The 22,728-nt window shown below is 41.0% G+C and overlaps 1 protein-coding gene across 24 annotated transcripts in view; it reads right to left on the minus strand.

The window, feature by feature from the left end:
* The window catches only part of PPP1R9A (protein phosphatase 1 regulatory subunit 9A), a 243,639-nt gene that overhangs the window by 18,548 nt on the left and 202,363 nt on the right, over positions 1-22,728 (minus strand). For 12 of the 24 annotated variants that reach the window (XM_043541166.1, XM_043541165.1, XM_043541163.1 and 9 more), the window contains 4 exons: positions 13,250-13,407; positions 12,334-12,634; positions 1,866-1,962; positions 1,690-1,767 (listed from right to left, as the gene is read on the minus strand). In XM_043541166.1, coding sequence (XP_043397101.1) covers positions 1,690-1,767; positions 1,866-1,962; positions 12,334-12,634; positions 13,250-13,407 — 634 coding nt within the window. The remainder of the gene's footprint in view (positions 1-1,689; positions 1,768-1,865; positions 1,963-12,333; positions 12,635-13,249; positions 13,408-22,728) is intronic. The other 12 variants (XM_043541172.1, XM_043541168.1, XM_043541170.1 and 9 more) reach the window with 1 other exon arrangement.

The following is a 22,728-nucleotide window of genomic DNA, read 5'->3' on the forward strand; positions in this document are numbered from 1 at the left end:
TTTTTGTTACATAACTGCACTCAAACACAAAACAATGTAAAACTTTAGAGCCTATAAGTCCACTCAGTCCTACTTCTTGTTCAGCCAATCACTAAGACAAACAAGTTTCTTTACATTTACAGGAGATAATGTTGCCTGCTTCTTATTTACAGTCACCTGAAAGTGAGAACAGGCATTCACATGGCACTTTTGTAGGCGGTGTTGCAAGGTATTTACATGCCAGATATGCTAAACATTCATATGCCTCTTCATACTTTGGCCACCATTCCAGAGGACATGCTTCCATGCTGATGATGCTCATTAAAAAAATAATACGTTAATTAAATTTGTGACTGAACTCCCTGTAGGAGAATTGTATGTCCCCTGCTCTGTTTTACCCATATTCTGCCATATATTTCATGTTATAGCAGTCTCGGATGATGACCCAGCACATGTTGTTCGTTTTAAGAACACTTTCACTGCGGATTTCACAAAACGCAAAGAAGGTACCAATGTGAGATTTCTAAAGATAGCTACAGCACTCGACCCAAGGTTTATGAATCTGAAGTGCCTTGCTAAATCTGAGGGGGACGAGGTATGGAGCATGCTTTGAGAAGTCTTAAAACTTAAAACTGCAACACTCTGATGCAGAAACTACAGAACCCGAACCACCAAAAAAGAAAATTGACCTTCTGCTGGTGGCATCTGACTCAGATGATGAAAATGAACATGCATCGGTCTGCACAGCTTTGGATTGTTATTGAGCAGAACCCATCATCAGCACAGGCACATGTCCTCTGGATTGGTGGTTGAAGCATGAAGGGGCATATGAATCTTTAGCGCATCTGGCACATAAATATCTTGCAATGCTGGCTACAATAGTGCCATGTGAGCGCCTGTTCTCACTTTCAGGTGACACTGTAAACAAGAAGTGGGAAGCATTATCTCCTGCATATGTAAACAAACTTATTTGTCTAAGTGATTGGCTGAACAAGAAGTAGGACTGAGTAGACTTGTAGTCTATAAAGTTTTACATTGTTGTATTTTTGAATGCAGTTATTTTTTGTACATAATTCTACATTTGTAAATTCAACTTTCATGATAAAGAGATTACACTACAGTATTTGTATTAGGTGAATTGAAAAATACCTTTTCTTTTGTTTTTTTTTACAGTGCAAATATTTTTAATCAAAAATAAATATAAAGTGAGCACTATACATTCTGTATTCTGTGTTGTAATTGAAATCAATATAGTTGAAAATGTAGAAAACATCCAAAATATTTAAATAAATGGTATTCTTTTGTTGTTTAACAGCGCAATTAATCATGATGAATTTTTTTAATCGCTTGACAGCCCTAATATTTTATATAGGTATGTGTGTGTGAATTAAAATAATCTGTGTGTGCAACTTCCATCGTTGTCAATGGAAGCATAGGCCTATGTTGGGCATTATGTGGCTCAATCTATTTTTAGAGTATGACTACTTATTATTTTGCTATTTGTTAAAATATCCTCCCATCAGTGTCAGTTTCTTCTTAAAAACAACTGGCTATAGCAGGGATTCATGAAAGCTGGCCCCACGGGTATTACTTTATTTTAGCAATATACACAGGAAAGGTGGACTATCAGTGGTTTTATCTACTGGATAGCACAGTTTTGCCAAGGATTTTGGGATGAGACGGATTATATCTTTGTTGTTTTACCCATACCTGGTGCCACAGGCCACCCTAATGACTTCTCTCTCTTTCCATTTCTTGCCCTTGTGGGAACTCCTTCTCAAGGGAGCCCTATAACAAGATTAGAGACCATCAACAAATGTCATTTGAAACTTAGCTTTCCATCCCCTTCTAATAAAAATCTAGTTTTAAAATAAAAAAATGCTTACCCAAGATCCACAAGCTTTCGCTTTATTTTTTCTGCTTGCCCCATAGTAGGGCTGGTTGCTCTTGATGATTGGGGACCTGTGTGACCACCTACAATATCTTTGTACATGAAAAAAAATATACATTATTATTTTATCTGATATTAAACAGTAACTCCAGAAGAGTTTGTGTACATGTGCATTTGTACATACATACACACTATATAGCTATATAAATAGTGGGGCATGTCATTTAATTAGATGCAACTACAGAAATAACGTCCCTTCTTTGAGAAGAAGTGGTAAAAATGATATAAGAAGTACCTCAATGAACTACTTTGAAACTTGAGAGAAAGTACTGAGGGGAAAATGGGGGTGGGGGAGACTTATTTTAACTGGGTTTTAATGTAAGAATTTGTACTAAGGCAAGCCACACATAAGGCTAATAAGGAGAAATATGAAAAAAGCGCCATTTTAAAACTCCTGGAGGATCTATCTAATCTCTATTTTTGCAAAGAACAAGGTTTTGGGAGTATACTTTACTGTCAAAAATGGCTGTTGAATATCCGTTCTGAAAGACTCCAGCAGCTTTTGAGAACTGGATAATTTTTATGACGGGAGTGCCAAGAGATAATAAACTATTTTGTTTTCATGACTTGATTAAAGGAGACACTGTCAGCTTGTAATCTAGTCAATTTGTAAAAATGAGTTAAAAATAGCTTCCGTTTCTACACCTGCTCTGAGACCCTGTGGCAATCTCTGCCATTTTACAATCATATCTTTCCTCTCTCTGTTACTGTGTGATAACCCTGAAAAAAAACAAAAGGGGAAACCGATAACACAGCCCCTATAGCCAAAACAGTGAAACTGACCATACAAAAGTGCTGTAAAATACTTAAAGCAAACAAAATGAAAAAAAATAGCAGTTAAAAAAATTTCACACAAATGTGGGTTTGACTGAACATGTCTCTAAGTATTCTACAGGGAATGAATGAAGATCAGCCATTCGTTTCCTTAGGTTTCTTCGTGACTTTTATAGTCTCAGATCCTGATTCTGATCACGTTTACACTGGTTCTACACTGGAACAACTCCATTGGCTTCAGTAGATATACTCCTGATTTCACTGGGGTAAATCAAGACCTCAGAATTAAGAATAAATAAGCAAGCAAGTGTAACCCATACCTGCTTGGTGTGACACACTGTTCCCCTCTAGTGGCAGCTAAACCAGCTCGACATTGATGAGACTGCTACAGCTTTGGCTAAGAGACATGCGTCTTTTAGCTCATGCAGTAGAGGCTCACGCGTTAAGATCCCAAGGTCCCAGGGTTTGATCCCGGCCGACGACGACCGGGGTCTGTTGACATTATACAAGCAAAAACATAAACTATCACAAGCACAGCTTTGCCCTCTAAGTCCCCTACCCTGCATGCTACTCATTCAAAGGGGCTTTTCAGAGGCACAGGGCTGCACTGGCATGAACAGCTTGCAGAATCACTAAGGGCTTCCTCAAAAATAGTTTGCTGCAGTGCAGCAACTGAGAAACTTAAATATTTTACACTGAAAATAACATTTTGGCATTTTTTGTTCATGAAATCCAATGCACAAGCGACCCATGAAGCAGATGTGGCAGGCCAAGAAATACAACACTCTAAAAACAAGTTGTTTTCAGTGACCATGGTTTATGCTTTACATAAGGCATTCATGAAGGTCTGACACCTGGCCTTATGCCAAAACTGAAAACAAGCATCAAATTCCCAAAAGGGGAGCCAAAGACTATACTCCTGGTGGAATTCTGTGCCACTGCGCATGTGCAGAATTCATGTCCCCTGCAGATTTTTTTCTCTGCAGAAAACAGATTCTGCTGGACAGGTGCTGCAGTTACACTTTTTGCCAACCAGAGGCTGCTGTGGCACCAGCTCAGAGGGCAGGCAGCTGTGGATAGGGAGGAGGAAAGGCTACTTTCTTCACAGCACCCTGCCCACGAGATCAGGTGAGGAGACACAGGATATAGAGGGATGGACAGTGTGGGGTACATGGGGCTGCTGAGTGGGTCACATTGACTGGGGTTCAGAAGTAGGGTTGCCATCTTTCTAATCACACAAAGCCAAACATCCTTGTCTCACTTCTTCCCTGAGGCTCCAACCCTGTCCTGCTCACTACATCCCATCACCCAATCCCCCCTCCCTACATCGCTTGCTCTCCCCTACCCTCACTCACTTTCACCAGGCTGGGGCAGGAGCTTGGGGTATGAGTGGGGGTAAGGGCTCCAGGGTGGGGTCAGGGATGAGGATTTTGGGGTGCAGGAGGGGTGCTGGCTCTGGCTCCAGCAGGAGATGAGGGGTTTGGGATGCAGGAGGGGGCTCTGGGCTGGAGCAGAGGGTTGGGGTGCAGGAGTTGGTGCAGGGTACGGGCTCTGGGAGGGAGTTTGGGTGCAGGAGGGGGCTCAGGGCTGCGGCAGAGGGTTAGGTTGTGGGCTTTTGAAAGGAGTTAGGGTATTGGAGAGGGTTCCAATCTGGGGCAGGGGGTGCGGAGGAGGGTTCAGAGGATCTATGACAGGCTCCCTGCCTGCCCTGGCTCTGCACAGCTCCCAGAAGCGGATGGCATGTCCCTACAGCCCCTAGGCAGAAGAGCCAGGGGCCTCTATGCGCTGCCCACAGGCACTGCCCCGCAGTTCCCAGCCAATAGGTGCTGTGGAGCCGGTATTCGGGTGGGGGGCAGCACATGGAGCACCCTGGCTGTCTCTGTACCTAGGGGCCACAGGTACATGGTGACCACTTCTGGGAGCTGCGCAGAGTCTGCCTTAGCCCTGCTGACTGGACTTTCAGCAGCCAGGTCAGCAGAATTACCAGGATCCCTTTTTGACCAGCGTTCCAGTCGAAAACTGGAGACATGGCAATCCTATTCAGAAGGGCTAGTGGGGGAGGGACACAGGAGCTAGTGGCGTGACAGCATTGAGCCATGGGCTGTTAAGTGGGGGTGCAGGGCCATATGGGGATAGGGGTTCAGGGACACATGGAGATATGGTGGCTGAATGGGGATGCAGGACTACATGGGAACAGAGGAGTGGCTGAATGGAGGTGTAGGGACATGGGGACGGAGGGGAGGAGTGGTAGCTGAGTGAGGGTGCAGGGATATATGGGGATGGGTGTGCAGGGACACACTGGAACAGGAGCAGATGTGTCTGACTCAATGAGAGAGGCTAGGAGTAACCAGGGTCTGCATGGGGGAGGCTCCCCATCTCCCTAACAATCCCTCTCCTCCCGCTGCCAAAAGCATTCCATACTTCTCCCACCCATACCCAATAACCCCCCCCCCCCAGTTCATTCCCAGGCTCCTTCCCAGCAATTATTTCCCTCTCCCTCAGTTCTTCCATTACCCCTAACTCCTCCAAGCCTTTCCACTGCTTTTGAGGGGTGTGGGAAATATGGTTCTGTATTGTAGTTTAAATGAATATGACTCAAAGTTCTGTATTAATATGCCTAGTAAGGAATCTATTTGTCAAAAAACATTTCTTGCATCTTTTTTGCTGTCTGCATTGTTACAGACATACTTGCTGACAGGTATTTTGAAATAAATTACAAAAATAATTGAAACTGGCCTGATTATATTGTTATTTTGACAAATAAAATATGCAGAATTTTAAAATATTGGGCATAGAATTTTTAATTTTTTGGAGCAGAATTCCCCCAGGAGTAAGAGTAGTAGTACACAAAGCAGCAAAACACATGCCAAACTCTCTTGAGCAGCAATCCATCCTACAACAAAGGCTGATGAGACTACTATGCAATTTTTACCCCAGTGTACAGAAAATAGTTTTAAGGTGTCTCTTTTGTCTTTATCGTGTATTCTTGTCAGTTAACAGTTTTAAACTTTTCAGATTCTCAGTGAAAAGACTGTGCTGTGTATCCTTTAGCATTAGGAATGCCCAGACTAGTCCCCTTATTTTATCACTATTATTTAAAATCAGAATAAAATTGAACTGAATGAATCTACAATATGTGTTGGGTTTGTGACAGGCAGTCAGGAAAGGGACAGAGTGAAAACACCAAAACACCAGCTACAAAACAAGATCAAATCTAGGTTGATATTCAATCGAACATTCACTTTAGTTTGAAATCATGTCCCGATTTTGAAATGTTTTTTGCTATGTACGGAGAAGCCCAGTTTGTGCATTAGAATATCATCTATATCCATAACTCAAAGCAGAGAAACAAGCTGGGATAGAGGTTTTTTGTACATTTTTCATTATTATAACAGAGTGCTTTGAGGATCTACCATGAAGAGAAGACAGTGAAAAAAGAACGAGAGGAAGAAGAGCAGAGCTGAAACGATTGGGGAGACGAACACTATGAAAGTTGTGAAACACACTTCAATTTTTTTAAAATAAAATATTACTAACAACTGAAAAACAAACATGGCTTTGCTGGATTATATATGTTTTGCGGGCAGTCCTGTAAACCCTTATTTATTTCCATAGGAAACAATAAGACTATTTTGGTGAGTTAGGATCTCCAGATAAGGATTTACACTGGTAATAAATTAATTCTAGATTTTAGAAGGAACTGGTCTTTTGCTAATTTAGAGTATACAAGAAATAGCCCCTTTTCACTCCGTCACATATGTTGAGCTTCCCTACCTGCCTCCTGACTTTCAATCTTGCTGCCTGTTCACTTTCCAGAAGGATTCTCCCCCACCCCGGCCAACAGATACAGTAAGGGCCTTGACACAGTTCTATCGATCTGGCACAATTTATTCTGTCAGTGCTTTCTGTGTATACTGAAAACGTGTCTCTTTCTGAGAAAATAAGATGTTTCAGAATAGACTGAACTGGCACATTTTAACAACTTCCCATGTTATCCCTGCCAAAACTACCTGCCCTCCTCCTTGATAATAGGTTCATGAGGGCCTTGCATTCTGAAACTGTGAAATGGACAAGACTTCTGAATGGAATACAGAAATGAACTGCCTACTTGTGCAATTGTCTGGCTGTCCCTGGCATCATGCAAGAGATATTATAAACTAACTAGTTTGGATATAAACAGATTGACTGAAAAGGATTAGATTGCATGCCATTATCTCCCAATAAATGTGCATGCCTGGATCATAATGCTGGAAGAACGTAAGACTGGACACACTCAGTCAGACCAATGGTCCATCTAGCCCAGTATTCTGCCTTCTGACAGTGACTGATGCCAGATACTTCAGAGGGAATGAACAGAATAGGGCAATTATCCAGTGATGCATCAGCTGTTGTCCAGTCTCAGCATCTGGCAGTCAGAGGTTTAGGGACATCCAGAGAATGGTTTTGCTTTCCTGACTATATTGGCTAATAGACATCAATGGTCCTTTCCTCCATGAACTTATCTAACACCTTTTTGAACCCAGTTATACTTTTGTCTTTCACAACATCGCCTGGCAACAAGTTCCACAGGTTGACTGTGTGTTGCATGAAGAAATACTTCCTTTCGTTTTAAACCCACTGCCTATTAATTTCATCAGGTGACCCCCTAGTACTTGTGTTATGTGAAGGGGCAAACAGCACTTCCTTCTTCACTTTCTCCAGACCATTCATGATTTTATAGGCCACTATCATAACCTCCCTTAGTTGTCTCTTTTCCAAGATGAACAGTCTGAGTCTTTTTAATCTCTCCTCATATGGAAACTGTTCCATATCCCTAATCATGTTTATTACCATTTTTTATACCTTTTCCAATTCTAATACACATTTTTGAGATGGGGAGACCAGAACTGCACACAGTATTCAAGGTGTGGGCATACCATGGATTCATATAGTGGCATTATAATATTTACTGTCTTATTATCTAACGCTTTCCTAACGGTTCCTAACATTGTTAGCTTTTTTGACCGCCACTACACATTGAGTGGATGTTTTCAGAGAACTATCCACAATGATCCAAGATCTCTTTCTTGCATGATAACAGCAAATTTAGACCCGATCATTTTGTATACATCGTTGGAATGATATTTTCCTATATGTATTACTTTGCATTTATCAATATTGAATTTCATCTGTCAGTTTGTTGCCTACCCACCCAGTTTTGGGAGATTGCTTTGTAGCTCTTTGCAGACAGCTTTGGACTTAACTAACTTGAGTAATTTTGTATCATTTGCAAACTTTGCCACCTCACTGTTTACCTCTTTTTCCAGATAATTTATGACTATGTTGAACAGCACTGGTCCTAGAACAGATGCTTGGGGGACACCACTATTTACCTCTCTCCATTCTGAAAACTATTTATTCCTGTCCTTTGTCTCCTGCCTTTTAACCAGTTACTGATCCATGAGAGGACCTTCCCTCTTATCCTATTATCTACTTACTTTGCTTCAGAGCTTTTGGTGAGGGATCTTGTCAAAGGCTTTCTGAAAGTTCAAGTATACTATGTTCACTGGATCACCCTGCTCCATATGTTTGCTGACCCCCTCAAAAAATTCTACTACATTGGTGAGGCATGATTTTCCTTTACAAAAGCCATGTTCACTCTTTCATACCAAATCATGTTAATCTATGTGTCTGATAATTCTGTTCTTTACTATATTCCAACCAATTTGCCCGGTACTGAAATTAGGCTTACCAGCCTGTTATTGCCAGGACTGCTTTTGGAACCTTTTTTAAAAAATCGGTGTTATATTAGCTCACCTCTAGTCATCTGATACAGAGGCTTATTTAAGTGGGTTACACATCACAGTTAGTAGTTCTGCAAATTCATGTGTGTGTTCCTTCAGGACTTGTCACTAACTAGAATGCTACACAACATCCATACAGGTGTTTTATTAAACCAATCATACACAAAAAATAGATTTGTATAACATTAGATGAATAGCAAATAATATATTAGTAGTTTATGATCAAACAGTGATTTCATAGATGTTTAAGGCCAGAGGAAACCAATATGATAATTTAATCTGACCTTGTGAATAACATCCTGCATATTTTCAAATATCAAAAGACTACATATTGGTCCTGGAAAATTAAGATTTCAATTTGTATTATTTCCTTTATTGTTATAATTAGGGATGTTATTTCTCTGATAGCACAGTAGCACAGAAATCTAAGCCAATTAAACAATTATACTACATTTTCCCTTGGTGGCAAAGGAGATATTTCTAAAAATACTGGGGCAAATTTTCTGTGCTCATGATTCTATTTAAGTTATTGGAGATGTGCCATTCCCACAAGTGGTGTAATTGGCCCCAAGGACCGAATGTCTCTTTGATAATCTGTTTTGATCATGCTGTTTGGCTTTTTAGTATTTTGCTTAATTTTTTAAATGTTTTAATCTTACTTTAACTGGGTTTTGGTTGGCTGGTTTTTTAACGCCTAGTCATTTTGAAGAGGGCTGCTTTATAAACAAAAGCTCAGATTTTCAGCTACAGCTGAGTAGTACACAGTGTAATTCAGGGAAAGCACTACTCTAACTCACATCCACAGCTAACAGCACCAAGGAGCTGATAGAGACGCCCAGGCCTAGCTCTTCCCAGAACCACACTTCCGACGCCAGCAGCAGTAGGGTAGGAGAAGTAGCTTTACAGAACCAGAGGATCCGTCAGTAACCACATCTGCTGTCTTTAGAGTTGGGATGCTGATATTGCTGTACAAAATGGCCACACCCCAAAAGAGAATCTGAGCTAGAACTATTCTAAAAAAAATTAGAAACTTAAAAATAACTTTGGAATGTAATCTCTCTCATTATGTTGTAACTGCTTAGAGCTATGGCTTTTCATAACACTTCAGACAAATACTTGAAAGGTGCTATGTTCATTAAGCAGAGCATATAGAATGGTGCGATATTACAGGTTAAGTCGATAGCCACTTACCTACACAGGAGTGTGCATGCACATATGAGTACTCTCAGTCTCTGAAACAAACCCAGCTCAACCCACACCACAAACACAACAAGAGAATCTACTGTGTTTAGTTACTGGCCCATTTCCTGTATAATAAGAATTTTTAAGACTAGTTAATAATCAATTAAATGCTATTATAAAGCAGTCACTGGAACACCGGCTGCGAAACACTTGAGGAAATCGCTGTACTGGAGAACTTATTAAATGTAAATGTTTCTGACTGAAACTAACTTGTTCTACTTTGATTTTAGCATACTCATTAAACTCTAGTTACACACAGAAGCACTGGCTGTTCATATAATGTTCATAGTGGGAAAAGCATATCACCTCTGTATCAATTAAATATAGATTAGTTCCAGGTCCTACAATGCAGGGAGGGGGCACTGAGTGGGCTTCAAATCCCCTTGTTACAATTAATGATGTCATTAAACACATCTAAAAAGACAATAGTAAAGAACGAAGGAGGGTTTACCATGCAAGTGCATATTCCACTAGATTTTGAGATCTAAAACCACCAGTTTCAGTCAAGTTTTCATCAAATGTAATTCTTACTGAGGTCATGCAACACTTATGATTTCACCAATGAACATATTTACACAGAACTGCAGTTTTTTAGCAGCCGAGATATTGCGCTCAAGCTTGGGATTTTATTCCAATTTATCAGCTATCCCACAATTAGAGTACCATACACAAGGATATATCATAGGACTTTCTGGTGTCAAGTTCAGAATGCTGACGTTAGGGTTTACCTTTTCCAAACCCAGTATCTTGGTAAGAATCTGTTGGAGAGGGCCTTACTATCTATCATATTATGAAGGGGGGAAAACTTGACTCCTAATAAAACAATGGCAACATTTTTCAGCAGCAGATCAACAAAACCAGAGTAAGTATTTATTTTTAGTTAATTTAATTCAGTGAGTGTCTTTTATGAAGATGTTAAAGGTCCAATCCTAAGTCCTTATTGGACAGAATTCCCATTGACATTAATGCTAGTTTTACTTGACTAATGATTAAGGAATGCCCAGATCTAAGTAAACAGAGACATTATAAGTTGAGATGCCTAAATCAGACACACTGGCACTACACTGGAGTTGGAAAAGGAGTAGTACTTTGTACTATACTGTAGGTTTCAAAGTGCAGCACAACCAAACTAATCTTTGAAACATCTGCGTGAGCTACAAAAAATGCACTGTATCATTATCCCTATTTTACATCTCAGAAAACTGAGCTAGAAAACAGGTGACTTGGCCAAAGCTTCGTAACAAGCAATTAGAAATACTGAGTTTAGAACAGAGCGGTTTCTGGTTTTTGGTCTCTTGCTTAATTCAGAAGATCACATAACCTCTCATCTATTAACAAAACTACAACATCTATGCTATGCTCTTCTCAGGGGTGAAAGTAAGTTAAAGGACTTACCGGTATGCCGGAGTCCTGAGCGAGGGCGTGGCTTCAACCGGAAGAGGGGTAGCCTCAACCGGAAGAGGCAGGGCCTTAAATCCCCAGGCCCTTTAAATCTTGATTTAAAGGACCCAGGGCTCCAGCTGTGGTACTGGCGGTTGGGAGCCCCAGGCCCTTTAAATCACCCCCGAGCTACCAGCTGCAGAGGCGGTTGGGAGCCCCGGAGTTCGGGGGCGATTTAAAGGGCCCAGGGCTCCAGCTGCCACTACCGGAGCAGAGCCCCGGGCCCTTTAAATCACTGAGGAGCCCTGGGGACTCCTGGATGCCACCGCTACCCCGGGGCTCTGGCAGAGCTTTAAAGGGCCTGAGGCTCCGCTGTGGTAGCGGCTGCTGGATTCCCGAGCCCTTTAAATCCCCGCCTGAGCCCTGCTGCCCAAGCCCTGGAGTAGCAGTGGCCGGGCTCTGTCGGAAATTTAAAGGGCCCTGGGGCTCCATCTGCTTCTACCGCCCCGGCCCTTTAAATCCCCTCCGGAGCCCTGCCGCCACTACCCTAGGGCTTTGGCACCAGGGCTCCAGCGGGGATTTAAAGTGCCGGGGCAGTAGCAGCTGCTGGAGCTCCGGGGCCCTTTAAATCCCCGACGGAGCGCTGCCACCGCTATCCCAGGGCTTTAAATTGCCATCTGGGAAAGCCGGTCCCGGTACGGTGCACCGGCTCTTGTCGGTATGCCGTACCAGGGCGTACCGGCTTACTTTCACCTCTGGCCCTTCTACATATAACCTCCACCGTGAAATACAGGTACCAATATCCAACCCACAGATTTTGAGTTAGTAACAGTTTGCACTAGTCCGGTATGCTCTACTCCTTAAGTAAGTGGAGCTGACTGAAACTTTTTGAATTTTCACTGTTTGAATCTTTTAAATTTTCAAATTAAAAAACCAATAAACATGTGGGATAAAAATTCAGAAATACTTCTGTGATTTCCTCCTTCCTTTTTTCAACCATCTCAAGGGGAAAAAGAGGAAACAATTCTGGTCTTGACTTAATCTGTGTCCCTTCTACCTACCACCAAATGAAGAGAAATGCTAGCTTCCAACCAAGGTGTCTAAAAGAGGTTTTGAGAATAGGGCCCATTAGAGACTTAAGTGCTAATAAAACAAGAAGAGTGCACCACATAAATGTAAGTGAGCAAAGTGACGCACTGACTCATTTGTAAAAAATAATTATACCTTTGTCTTGTAAAACATTCCTGTTGGTTGGGTGATGCAAAGGAGATGTTTCAGAACTGTGACTGGATTTTGAAGGAGAGGAAAGTGGAGTGTCTCTCCGAGCATAATGGGAAAGCACACCTCCTTTGTGCTGCTGTCCTCCTTCTTGGTTTTCAGCTACGTTGTCAAATGAGAAGGCTGCACTGCTACCCACTGGGGAGAGGGAGGAAGCACCAGAATCTGATGCTGGTGAGGATGCTCTCACACATATGGGCAGAGGTGATTTTGAAATGTGCATGGGACTACTGTAACTGTCTGAAGGCTGTGGGTATAAGAGATTATAAAGCAAGTTATGCCATTTAGCAACCAATCAAAGCAACATTTATTTTGAACATGCAATCCTTTCATTTAACAACAGTTTGTAGAGCCTTCATATTTTTAAGCAATATTCTAGTAAGTCACACTGTTACCTTTTATATCACACGTAGGTGTTTCATACTAATAATTTGCTTACAGGTTCAAGAGTCAGGGTCAGCAAAATCCAAGAGTAGATATTAAATTAACTGTCATTCACACAGAGAAACAAACAAATGCAGGATTCAAGTTCGCTTCTCCTCCCACATAAATTAAATGACCCACTATGCATAGTGCATGTTGTTAGTTCAAATGGGGAAAACAATGAAGTGACCTACATAACAATAGCATAATACATGAAAATAAGATAGAAATTCTGCTGTTCCTGTGAGAAAAATGGATGTGCTGCCTTCAAGACAACAGGACTTGCACACTGTTCAGACTGTTATCCAGAATATGTTGGCCACAGATGAATACATTCTACCTACACTAAAATGAAAGGACGAAGATACAGGATGAAATAAATTACAAGGCTCATCTAGCACATCATCCTATGAATAAGAGAAAGCGAAGGCCTTCTCACCTTTCGTTCAAGGCTGTCCTCTCCATCGGTCGAACTGATACTGTCATAGAGCCTTGTTCTAGTAGGTCTCTGCCGTTTATTCCTTACTGAAAGCTGGGCTCGAGTTTTCAGTGCTTTGGAGTCTAGCCTCTCTGTTTCTGGGACTGCTTCATTGAAATCTATGAAAACAGGATTCAAAGATATTTAACAACATTCTTTGGATAAAATTAGCAATTTAACTCTTGTCAGATTACACACAGGCCTGATCTGCAAATGTATGTTCAAATGTGCATGCACTTTTGCATGCCTTATTTGCATGTGCAGTCACTGAAACTGGCTGTACAAATTTATGATATGAATGTAGAAAAAGCCAGGCATTTGCATAAGCTATTAGCAAATCTACAAATGCAATTTCAGTAACTGTGCATGGATATTAGGCACAAAGTTGCACACATTGAAAAATCAGACCCCGTAAATCAGTGCAATATTTTGTAAAGTCGTAACAATCAGTCATAACATAATATGACAGTCATAATACAAAACATCATCTCATGGTGTCAAATACATAAGTGATATGTAATGGGGTGTAAACTAGACCTACTTACACTAACTTAGACTCCCTCATATCCACTCTATCCACATGCAAGGAAGTCCACACCATTGTAATTTACATAACTAAGAACAGGAAGAAGGCGTATATTAAAGTAACCTTCACCCATCTTTAATGTACACCTTCTTCCAGCTCCTTGGCAAATAAATTACACCAATTTAGACTCACAGGGCCAAATTACCTGCCCCTGGCCTGGTCTTTTTTGGCCACTTGAGCACTGCAAAGAGGTTGGAATCTGGCCACAGCTTGTCCATTAATAATTTCTCTGGCAAAGGGGAATTTTCAACTGGCATAGGAGCTCGATTTGCAAGTTGCTCAACCCAGCCACCTAAAGGTAGAGGAGCAGGATGATGGCAGGGCCTGTGCAGCTTAAGAATCAGAAAGCCATAACAGATGCTGTCCCGTGCCAAGTTGATCTTGGCTCAGGAAAGAAGCTGCTCCCTCATGTGTGGGTGTAAACAGGCTAATGGTATCTGAGCATAAATGACGTCTGAGTGAGTGTAAATGAGTCTAACCTACATATAAAACTTATGAATTTGGCCCTTATGTTTAAAAGAAACTCTAAGAAGACACTTCTCCATGTTGCAAACCTTTCCAGGGATTTGGCCAATTGTGTGTGTGTATACACAGTATATCTATGTATCTGTTCTATAAAATGAGGAATCTGATTCATCAGACTGTTTTTAAATTCCTGCTGGTATGCAATACAATTCTGAGAGTTGCAATTTATTAGTCAACTCAATAAAAGAAAGGAGGTGGCATGACAGAGGAATCCTGGAGATTGAAGGAGTTTGGTTTCCAGGTTTATGTTATGACAATACAAGCATGGCAATTGCATTCCCAACCCCATCTGCTCTGTGAACAAAAGCATTTTCTTAATGATCATTACCAACCACAGCTGCTGCTTTATGCCTCCCTGTCCCCTTTTGAATTGCTTCTCTCATCACCACACTGGATCTTCCCGTCTTATTCAGAACTCTTCCAAACATCTGAAGCCTTCTAAAGCCAAAAAAAACAAATAACCCCCAACCAACCAAAAACCCAAACCAAACCCACCAGCACCCTAAAACCAATAGTCCTAGCACAATGGGGATTTAGGGTTACTGTAATATAAAGACATCCTCATCCTCACGTAGCCATGTGTCATTTGCTTCTTACCTTTCTGTAGTAGGATTCTGGAGAGGGCAGTCTTCACTCTGATCATCCCTTTAGCACAACCTCCTTAGCCACTTACAGGAGTTGACTGTTTCTGACCTTTCCCCCAGTAAAATGACTTCATAAGGTCATCAAGCAAGCGAATGTGACAGCTTTATGGGAAAACCTCAAGAGGTTTGAAATACAATTTCCATGCAAGAAAATGTCAAAGGCATTTCCTGAGTCTTGTCATGACAACACAAATAGAATGAAATTAATCATTTAAGGAGGGCCTATGAAAGGCCCTCTGCACCTTGGAAGCATTGCTTTGGCCTCGTAGGATAGAGGCACAGATGAAATGATCTTACAGGTGTGCCCATATGTGAGATGGAGGGGCATTTTGTGCCCATGTTGAAAAGCTGACAAAGGAGTTGCTGAAGATGGGCCATGAGAAAGACTCCTGGATCTGTCATTATGCTGACCAAGTGGCCCAAAACCCCCATGCAGGGTAGTAGTAGTTGTCCGATCCCACAGAGAGGAACAGCTACCCTACAGTGCTGAATGCAGGTTGGGGAGGTGAACTCCACCACCCAACCCCTGTCAACCTCTCTGTACAAAGCCTTACCACTTGGGATTTTTACAGGGAGGGGTGAATTTCACCAACAGTCCTTATGAAGAGATTACAGACACATGATTAACAACACAGATAAAAAGAACTGGGTACCAGTACCCTCCCATCTTCCCCCCTCTTACACACATGTGCGTGCCTGCCTACCATGAAACTCTGTCAACCTAACTGTCAAATGGAAATGGAAGGCTTGCTCTTTTAGATCTTCTCTCTTCCCTCGACCATGGGCTGACCTACACCATATCTGGAGCACATGCTCAAAAATAACATTTCACAAAAAATGGAACAATGAAAGAACTACATTTTCACAAAAGACAAACCTGGGCTCAAAAGGTGATCCGCCCCAAAATGCCTTATGAACAAAGTGTATTAGTCAGCTTAAACTTAAATACATGACTCTCTCAACAAATTGTGTTAGCAAAATTGCACTATTTCTAGAAAGCTTTTTATCTTTCACTTGAAAGAGGCCTGAATATTTTGGGAAAGAGTAATAAGATGCAATCAATCTTAAAATTTGTTCTCTTATTGCATGCCAAGAAAGAAAATAAATTCCTTACAGTTTCAATTTTCCCTCTCCCCACTAATCTCTCAAGCACAATCTGTATTAGAACCCACAAGCTTACTATACTTCTATATGTACAGTGCAAGAGTTGTGGTTTTGTCAATTACTGACATGCTTTCTGGGACAAGTTCCAAGTCTGCATAGCCAAGTTGGTGAATTTCCCAATCTGATCTGCTTAAAAAGACAGATAATAACCACAGCATTCATAACACTGTATTTAAATGTATATTTCTCGTACAACTAGATAGTAACCAGGTGGAAATCTTGGCTGGGATAAACTGGTTCCTGTTCCAACCACTGCCGATCAGAGATCAGCAGAGGCCAAACTGTGCAATTCTTGAATGAAACAAATATTTTATATACACAGAACTGAGTATATTAGTCTTTATTGTGTGTGTGTGTGTGTGGGGGGGGAAACGAGCACCTGTATATCTTGCAACTATTAAAGTGGGGTGAGTGTGTGTGTATGGCTTTGGTCAACCCAGTATGGCCATTCTTATGGCAAATCCTAAGGTACTTAACTAATTTTTTCTACTCAGGCACTCTCCTACTGAGATTGATAACAGTTTCCAATCTGACTAAGGACCTCAGGATTTGAGCTGCAGTGAATTGCCTCAAAGCTTTTCAATAGATTTTCAGACCTTCTATACTGGGTTACATTGCACTAACCTTTGGATATACCAAAGTTATCAAGTGATCTCAAGTAGATTATCACCTCCTCATTTTCCTATGCTCTATTTGATTGGGCAGGAGAGATGTTATCACTATCCCATAGGGAGGGGTAAAAAGCAATCCTTAGCACCATCAAGTCACACTGAAACTGTAACATTAAGCAAGGTCAGCCGGGTAATTCTTTGTGCATTTCTCTGAAATAAACCACAAAGTGGCTTGGGTTCCTCCTCTTATTATAAGCAAACTTATGAAGCTAGTTGAAAATTTCACCTTCTACAAACACTGGAGTAATATGAAGCACTTACAGAGTCACACAGTCTTGGAAGTGATAATGGGAGCACTATTGATTTCAAGGGTATAAATGAAGGACATGACCCTGCAAACCCTGACTCATACGAGCAGACCCATTGGCCTTGCCTACACTAAAGAAATTTACTTTTCTATATGAACTTTTCTAACCCCCGGGAAAACTTGTAAAACACCTCATACAAAAGTGCTCCGACTGTCTTTAGTTTGCTCCAAAAACCATTTTCATTAGACTCGCTTTCAAGTCTAAGGACCATTTCAATATAAAGGGTTTCAACATGAACTGGTTTAGTGCTAGCATGGAGGGAAACAGCTCAACTAGCGCCTGCTGCAGTTCCTTAGCAGATGGTTGTCTTTCAACTTCTCCCCAAATCCAGTGTTTCTGCAAGTTGTGTTAGGAAGGAGAAGTTACTTATCTGTACAGTAATGGGAGTTCTTCAAGTTGTTTTGTCCCTCTGGATGCTCCACTTTAGGTGTGTGCATGCCCATGTCCTTCTGGTCCGAGACTTTTGTCAGCAATGTCCACAGGAGAGCAGGTGTGCTCTACATCTCCACGTGCTCCAGACTGAGGGCATAAAGGGAGAAGCAGACTGCTGCCACTCCAGTTCCCTCTCAACCCTGATGTTCAGCAGGCAGGGATTCCAAAGCAGAGGGGAAAGGAGAGAGGGTAGCAGAGCTCTCAGACAAAACATCTCAAAGAACTCTAGTTATTGTATAGGTAAGTAACCTCTCCTTTTCCTTTGCATTATTGTCCCTATGGATCCTTCACTTCAAGTGAATCCCAAGCAAAGCCTCAATTATGGAGGATGGTGCTGAAGAGGTGGATTCAGTATAGTTCAGAGAACAGCCTTCCCCAAGGCAAAGTCTGCTCTGGAAGCATGAACGCATAGTCCCGAGAGAAGGTGTGCACAGATGACCAGGTAGCAGCTTTGGGTATGTCTGTGATGGGTATGCTCTTAACTAGAGGTAGAGGCAGACGGTGCCTGGCAGAACGGGCCATCACCTTAGATGAAGGGTGCACCCAAGAAGCTTCATAACAGGCCAACATGCATCCTGATACTGATTTAGATAGTCTTTGCGCAGAAACAGAGGCTCCCTTCAGCCTTTCTGCAAAGGCAACAAAAAATCTAGGGGAGGTTCTACGTGGTTTAGGTAGGAAGTGAAGTTAGGGACAAGGAATCACTTTGTCCTGGCGGAATACTATGTATGGAGGATCAGCCATAAGCATTCCCCATTCCTCTATCCTGCTGGCTGAAGTGATGGCTACGAGAAACGAGGTTTTGAAGAATAAATGGAGAAAGGAACAACTCCCAGTGGGTACAAAGGGTGTTTCTCATTAGGTATCAAGAAGTAGAGTAAGGTCCCAAAGCAGGGTAGGCTCTCTAACATGAAGGAAAAGATTGTTCAAGCTCTTGATGAGTGTCTAGGTGGTAGGATGAGCAATACTGAAAATCCTCAGAGTGGTAGATGAAAAGCTATAATGGCAACTAGGCTGACTCTAAGAGAGCTCATTGACAAGCCCAGCATTTACAAATTTAGCAGGTAATTGAGTGAGTGAGGTGAGACTCAGATGCAGATAATGACCATGGGATGCACCAGGACTGGAAACACTTCCACTTCTGCAGGTAAGTCTTGTGGCAGGTTTCCTGTTGTTCACCAGCACAGTCTGTAGCTCAAGAGAACAGACTCTCTCTAAGCCCCAGAGCATTGAGGAGCCAGACTTTGCGATGAAGTGAGGAGAGTCTGGAATGGGTTATGGTGCCCAATTCCTATGTCTGCTGTCAGAGGGAGGTGAAAAGGTGACCGGAGAGACAGGTAAATCAGGTCCCAAAACCATACTTGCCTCGGCCAGGCCAGTGATATGAGAATGATTACTGTCTTTTCTTGTCTTAATTTGATGAGGACCCTAAGAAGCAATGGTATTGGGGGGCAGGCATACATCAGAGTTCAAGGCCAGGAACGAGGACAGCATCTCCCAACGACTTGTGACCATGTCCTCCTCTTGAACAGACACACCAGCATTTCATGGTGGGTAGCATCACAAAGAGTTCTCTCCCTGGAATGCCCCAGAAGAGACAAATCTTTTGAACTACCAAAGCGCTCAGCTGCCATGTGTGGTCCAGGCAGAAATGCCTGCTCAGAGTGTCTGCAATGATGTTTTGCAGACCTGGTAGATAAGCCAATGATATGTTGACTTGGTGCGATATCAACCAATTCCTAAGTTTTATGGCTTCTGGATTTAAGGATTGGAATCTTCCTCTTCCTTGGCAGTTTATACAGAACGTAGCTGCTCTGTTGTCCTACCCTACCTTGGATAGGAAATGATGCCAAGTATACTGAACTGCCCTGAGATCAAGCAGATTGATGTAAAGTGATGACTCCGGGGGAATCCATTTGCCTTGCACTTTTAAGTCCTGGAAGTCAGCTCTCCAACCTAGCAGGTAGGCATCAGTAGCAACAATCTTTGTAGGGAGTTGACACAAGAATGGAGCTCCCACACAAACCTTGTGAGGGTCCTTCCACCAACTCAGAGAGTCAAGAATTTATCCTCCCTCAGAACATTAAATTATCCTTAAAGCATGAGTATAGGCAGAAGAGAGACACGGATATGAAAAGAAATATGGCAGCCCACAAACACTTTTTATATATTTATTTAATTTACAACTGAATTCTTTGTTTTTTTATTGTCAAAACTGCAAACTCAGCCTGAAATCTGAAAATCACGCTGGGTTCTTTCTGTTTTTTTGCATCAGCACAAATAATATTCTGCAGTCAAAATTTAACTGTTTTTCAATAAAGGTTGTACTTAGACTATAATGTTCAAATCTGGGCATCTAAATCCACATCTATCCACCTAATAAGTTGTCTAACTATTCAGAAGTGGTGAGCACTACAGCTGATCGTGAATTTTCTAATGGAATGTTCTTCCACTGTAAAATGCTTTTTTGCTTAATATGAAACATTTTGCAGATGTGTCAATTTCAATGAAATGTCATTTGAAACAAAAAACCCCAAAGCATTTCAAAATAATGTTGAAAAGTTCCATTTCAGCATTTTCAGAATGGAACATTTCAATTTGTTGTTTCAAAATTATTTTTTTGCTTAGAAATTCCTTAAATTTAAATTATAAAAAGTTAATTTTCTTAATGCTGTAGTTGGAATTGTGATCAGTCCAAAACAAAACAAAAAAATTAAGTTTGTTTTGCAGCAAATTTAAAATCCTCTGTTTTCGTTTTGTTCCAAATTCCCCTCCCCTTCCTCAAAATGCAAGTGTGGCATTTCCCATGAAAGGGAAAATCAGATTTCTGCTTAGCTCTACTGAACAGCCCTAGCTCCTATTCTTACCTGCATACTTATTAAGCCCATAGATCTGTGACTGTTCAGCCCTTCTGAAAAGCAAGCCCAGTAATTAGGTGCCTGAATATGCAATCAGATGTCTAACTTTCTGTAACCACTTTTGTTTGCAGTGCTGTAGCCATGTACCTTCCAAAGAGTTTTGGGTAGCTCAAAACCTTTCCTCTTTTACCAACAGAATTTGGTCCAACCTCAGCAACCAATTTGTAAAACTTTAGCCTTAGTGACTGGTGCTTAGTTAGAATGATGGCAAGTGCCTTAGAACAGATTTCAGCTCTGCATCTATGGATATATTGCTTCTGTAGTAATAACAATTGTAGAGATTCATTTTTTGTCAGCAACATATGCAGCTGTGATGCAGACACACAGAGAACAAGTATGCTGAATACTTTTCAGAAGAGGATCTTTTTTACACAGCCAGTTTTCTGACCCAAACCACTTTTTAGCCATTTTTGTCAACAGTTGCACTAAAAACATTATTGTAAATATCTGATGCAACATATAAACGTTCTTGTAATAAGTGCATCTGTAAATTTCAGAGATTTCAGTGTTATAAATGCTTACTAGAAAGAAACGTTCACAAACTCTGATTTATGGGAATGAATTCTGCAATACGGTAGAACAGTTTTAGCAGGACAATCTTTTTTTTATGTTAAATACAATAATTCAGCTTGATTTGCTTGCAGAGAAATATTTAGTTTGTGTTCACACCTGAAGCAATTGTTAAAATATCAATAAAGCGTTCGTAAGTCTGCCAAAAATCAACACATCAGGAAATCTAATGCATTCTTCTATGCCAAAGAGAATTTTTGTTTTAACTAGTCTTTATTATTATTTAATATTCATACAGCAGTAGCGCCCTTCATTACACAAAGGTTTCGGGTGCCCCTGTGACTTTTGTAAAATCAAGATTTATCTGTATAATTAATCCCCAGTGGCTCTTAAATGATTATTTGATAAAGAACTTGCATTTCATTCACACATCGCTCAATCCTGAAAAAAAATGAGCACCTCCTGTAAGGATCCTGTGGGCATCAAAAAAGGTTGAGGGTACTCAGAACTTTGCAGGAACTGGTCCAGAACGCACTGCAGCTGTTAGGCTACTGTATGGTCTTGGGAAGCCAAAAATAAGGGTTTTCATAGGATTATTTTTGTTTGGGTTGGAAATGAGCTTTAGTGGGTCTTTTCCCCTTCTCACCTTCCTATCTGTCATTGCAGGATAGATTTAACTTCTTAAAGTCTTCATGATAGCATCATTAGCAAAGAGGACTCGTCAACCTTCCCCGACAGCTTTCTTGACCACTTTACTATGCTTATGGTTAAAGTATTTTATATACTTAAATTTAACACACATTTCCCTTAATGCTGGTTAAGTCCCATTAATTTCTTGCTCTGTCCTTTGTTCATTGATAAGAATTATTATTCCTTGTATTCTTACAACAGTTCTATGTGAGTTTGTAGAGAGTTATCAAGTCTCCATCTCCTCCAGACTGAATATGACCCATGTTTCTATATTTTCTCAGAGGTGTTAGCTGCAAGATCATCTATCATTGCTGAACTGCCTTCACTTTTGTCTACTTTATAAAAAATAAAATGCTGCTCAAACATCAATGGAGAACTCAAACTGACTTAAATGGGAACTGAAGTCCCAAATAAGGCCTAGCCAATATTTAATAGAAAGGAGCAACTGCTTCACTGATTTCATTCTGGAGACTCTTGTTAATACAAGAGTATGACACAGTATTGGGCTTTCTGCTATTAATCTGTATTGTTTACTCATACAATTTATCATCTATTATAATTTTCATGCCATCCTTCTTTGTGGTACTAGTGCCTAGCCAGTCTCCTCCTATTCAATGTGCATTTGATTATTCCTTATTTATTGGGAAATGGGGATAAGTAACGTTATACTTTCCAGACCCGTGTCTTAATCTTGTTGGGTTATAAAGGAGAAACCTGATAAGTTGCAGTGAAGCTGTAACATTAGAGCCATGAAATGAGACTTTTTTTAAGTGTGAAGAAAAGCGTTGGACTATGACATATTAATCAATATGGAAATGATCATCAACCAACTGTATGATGCTTGACTAAGTTACTTCCAGTGCCACCTACCCAGCACCCCAGAAATGAGCTGTCCATAGCTATCTTAAAAAACTGTAAATTATAACAAATATTTTGTTCATTAGAGAAACAACATGGAGAAAAGCAAAGCTTGCATTTTGTGTATGACTTTA

Source organism: Chelonia mydas, chromosome 2 (assembly GCF_015237465.2).
Source record: "Chelonia mydas isolate rCheMyd1 chromosome 2, rCheMyd1.pri.v2, whole genome shotgun sequence".
NCBI lineage: Eukaryota > Metazoa > Chordata > Testudines > Cheloniidae > Chelonia > Chelonia mydas.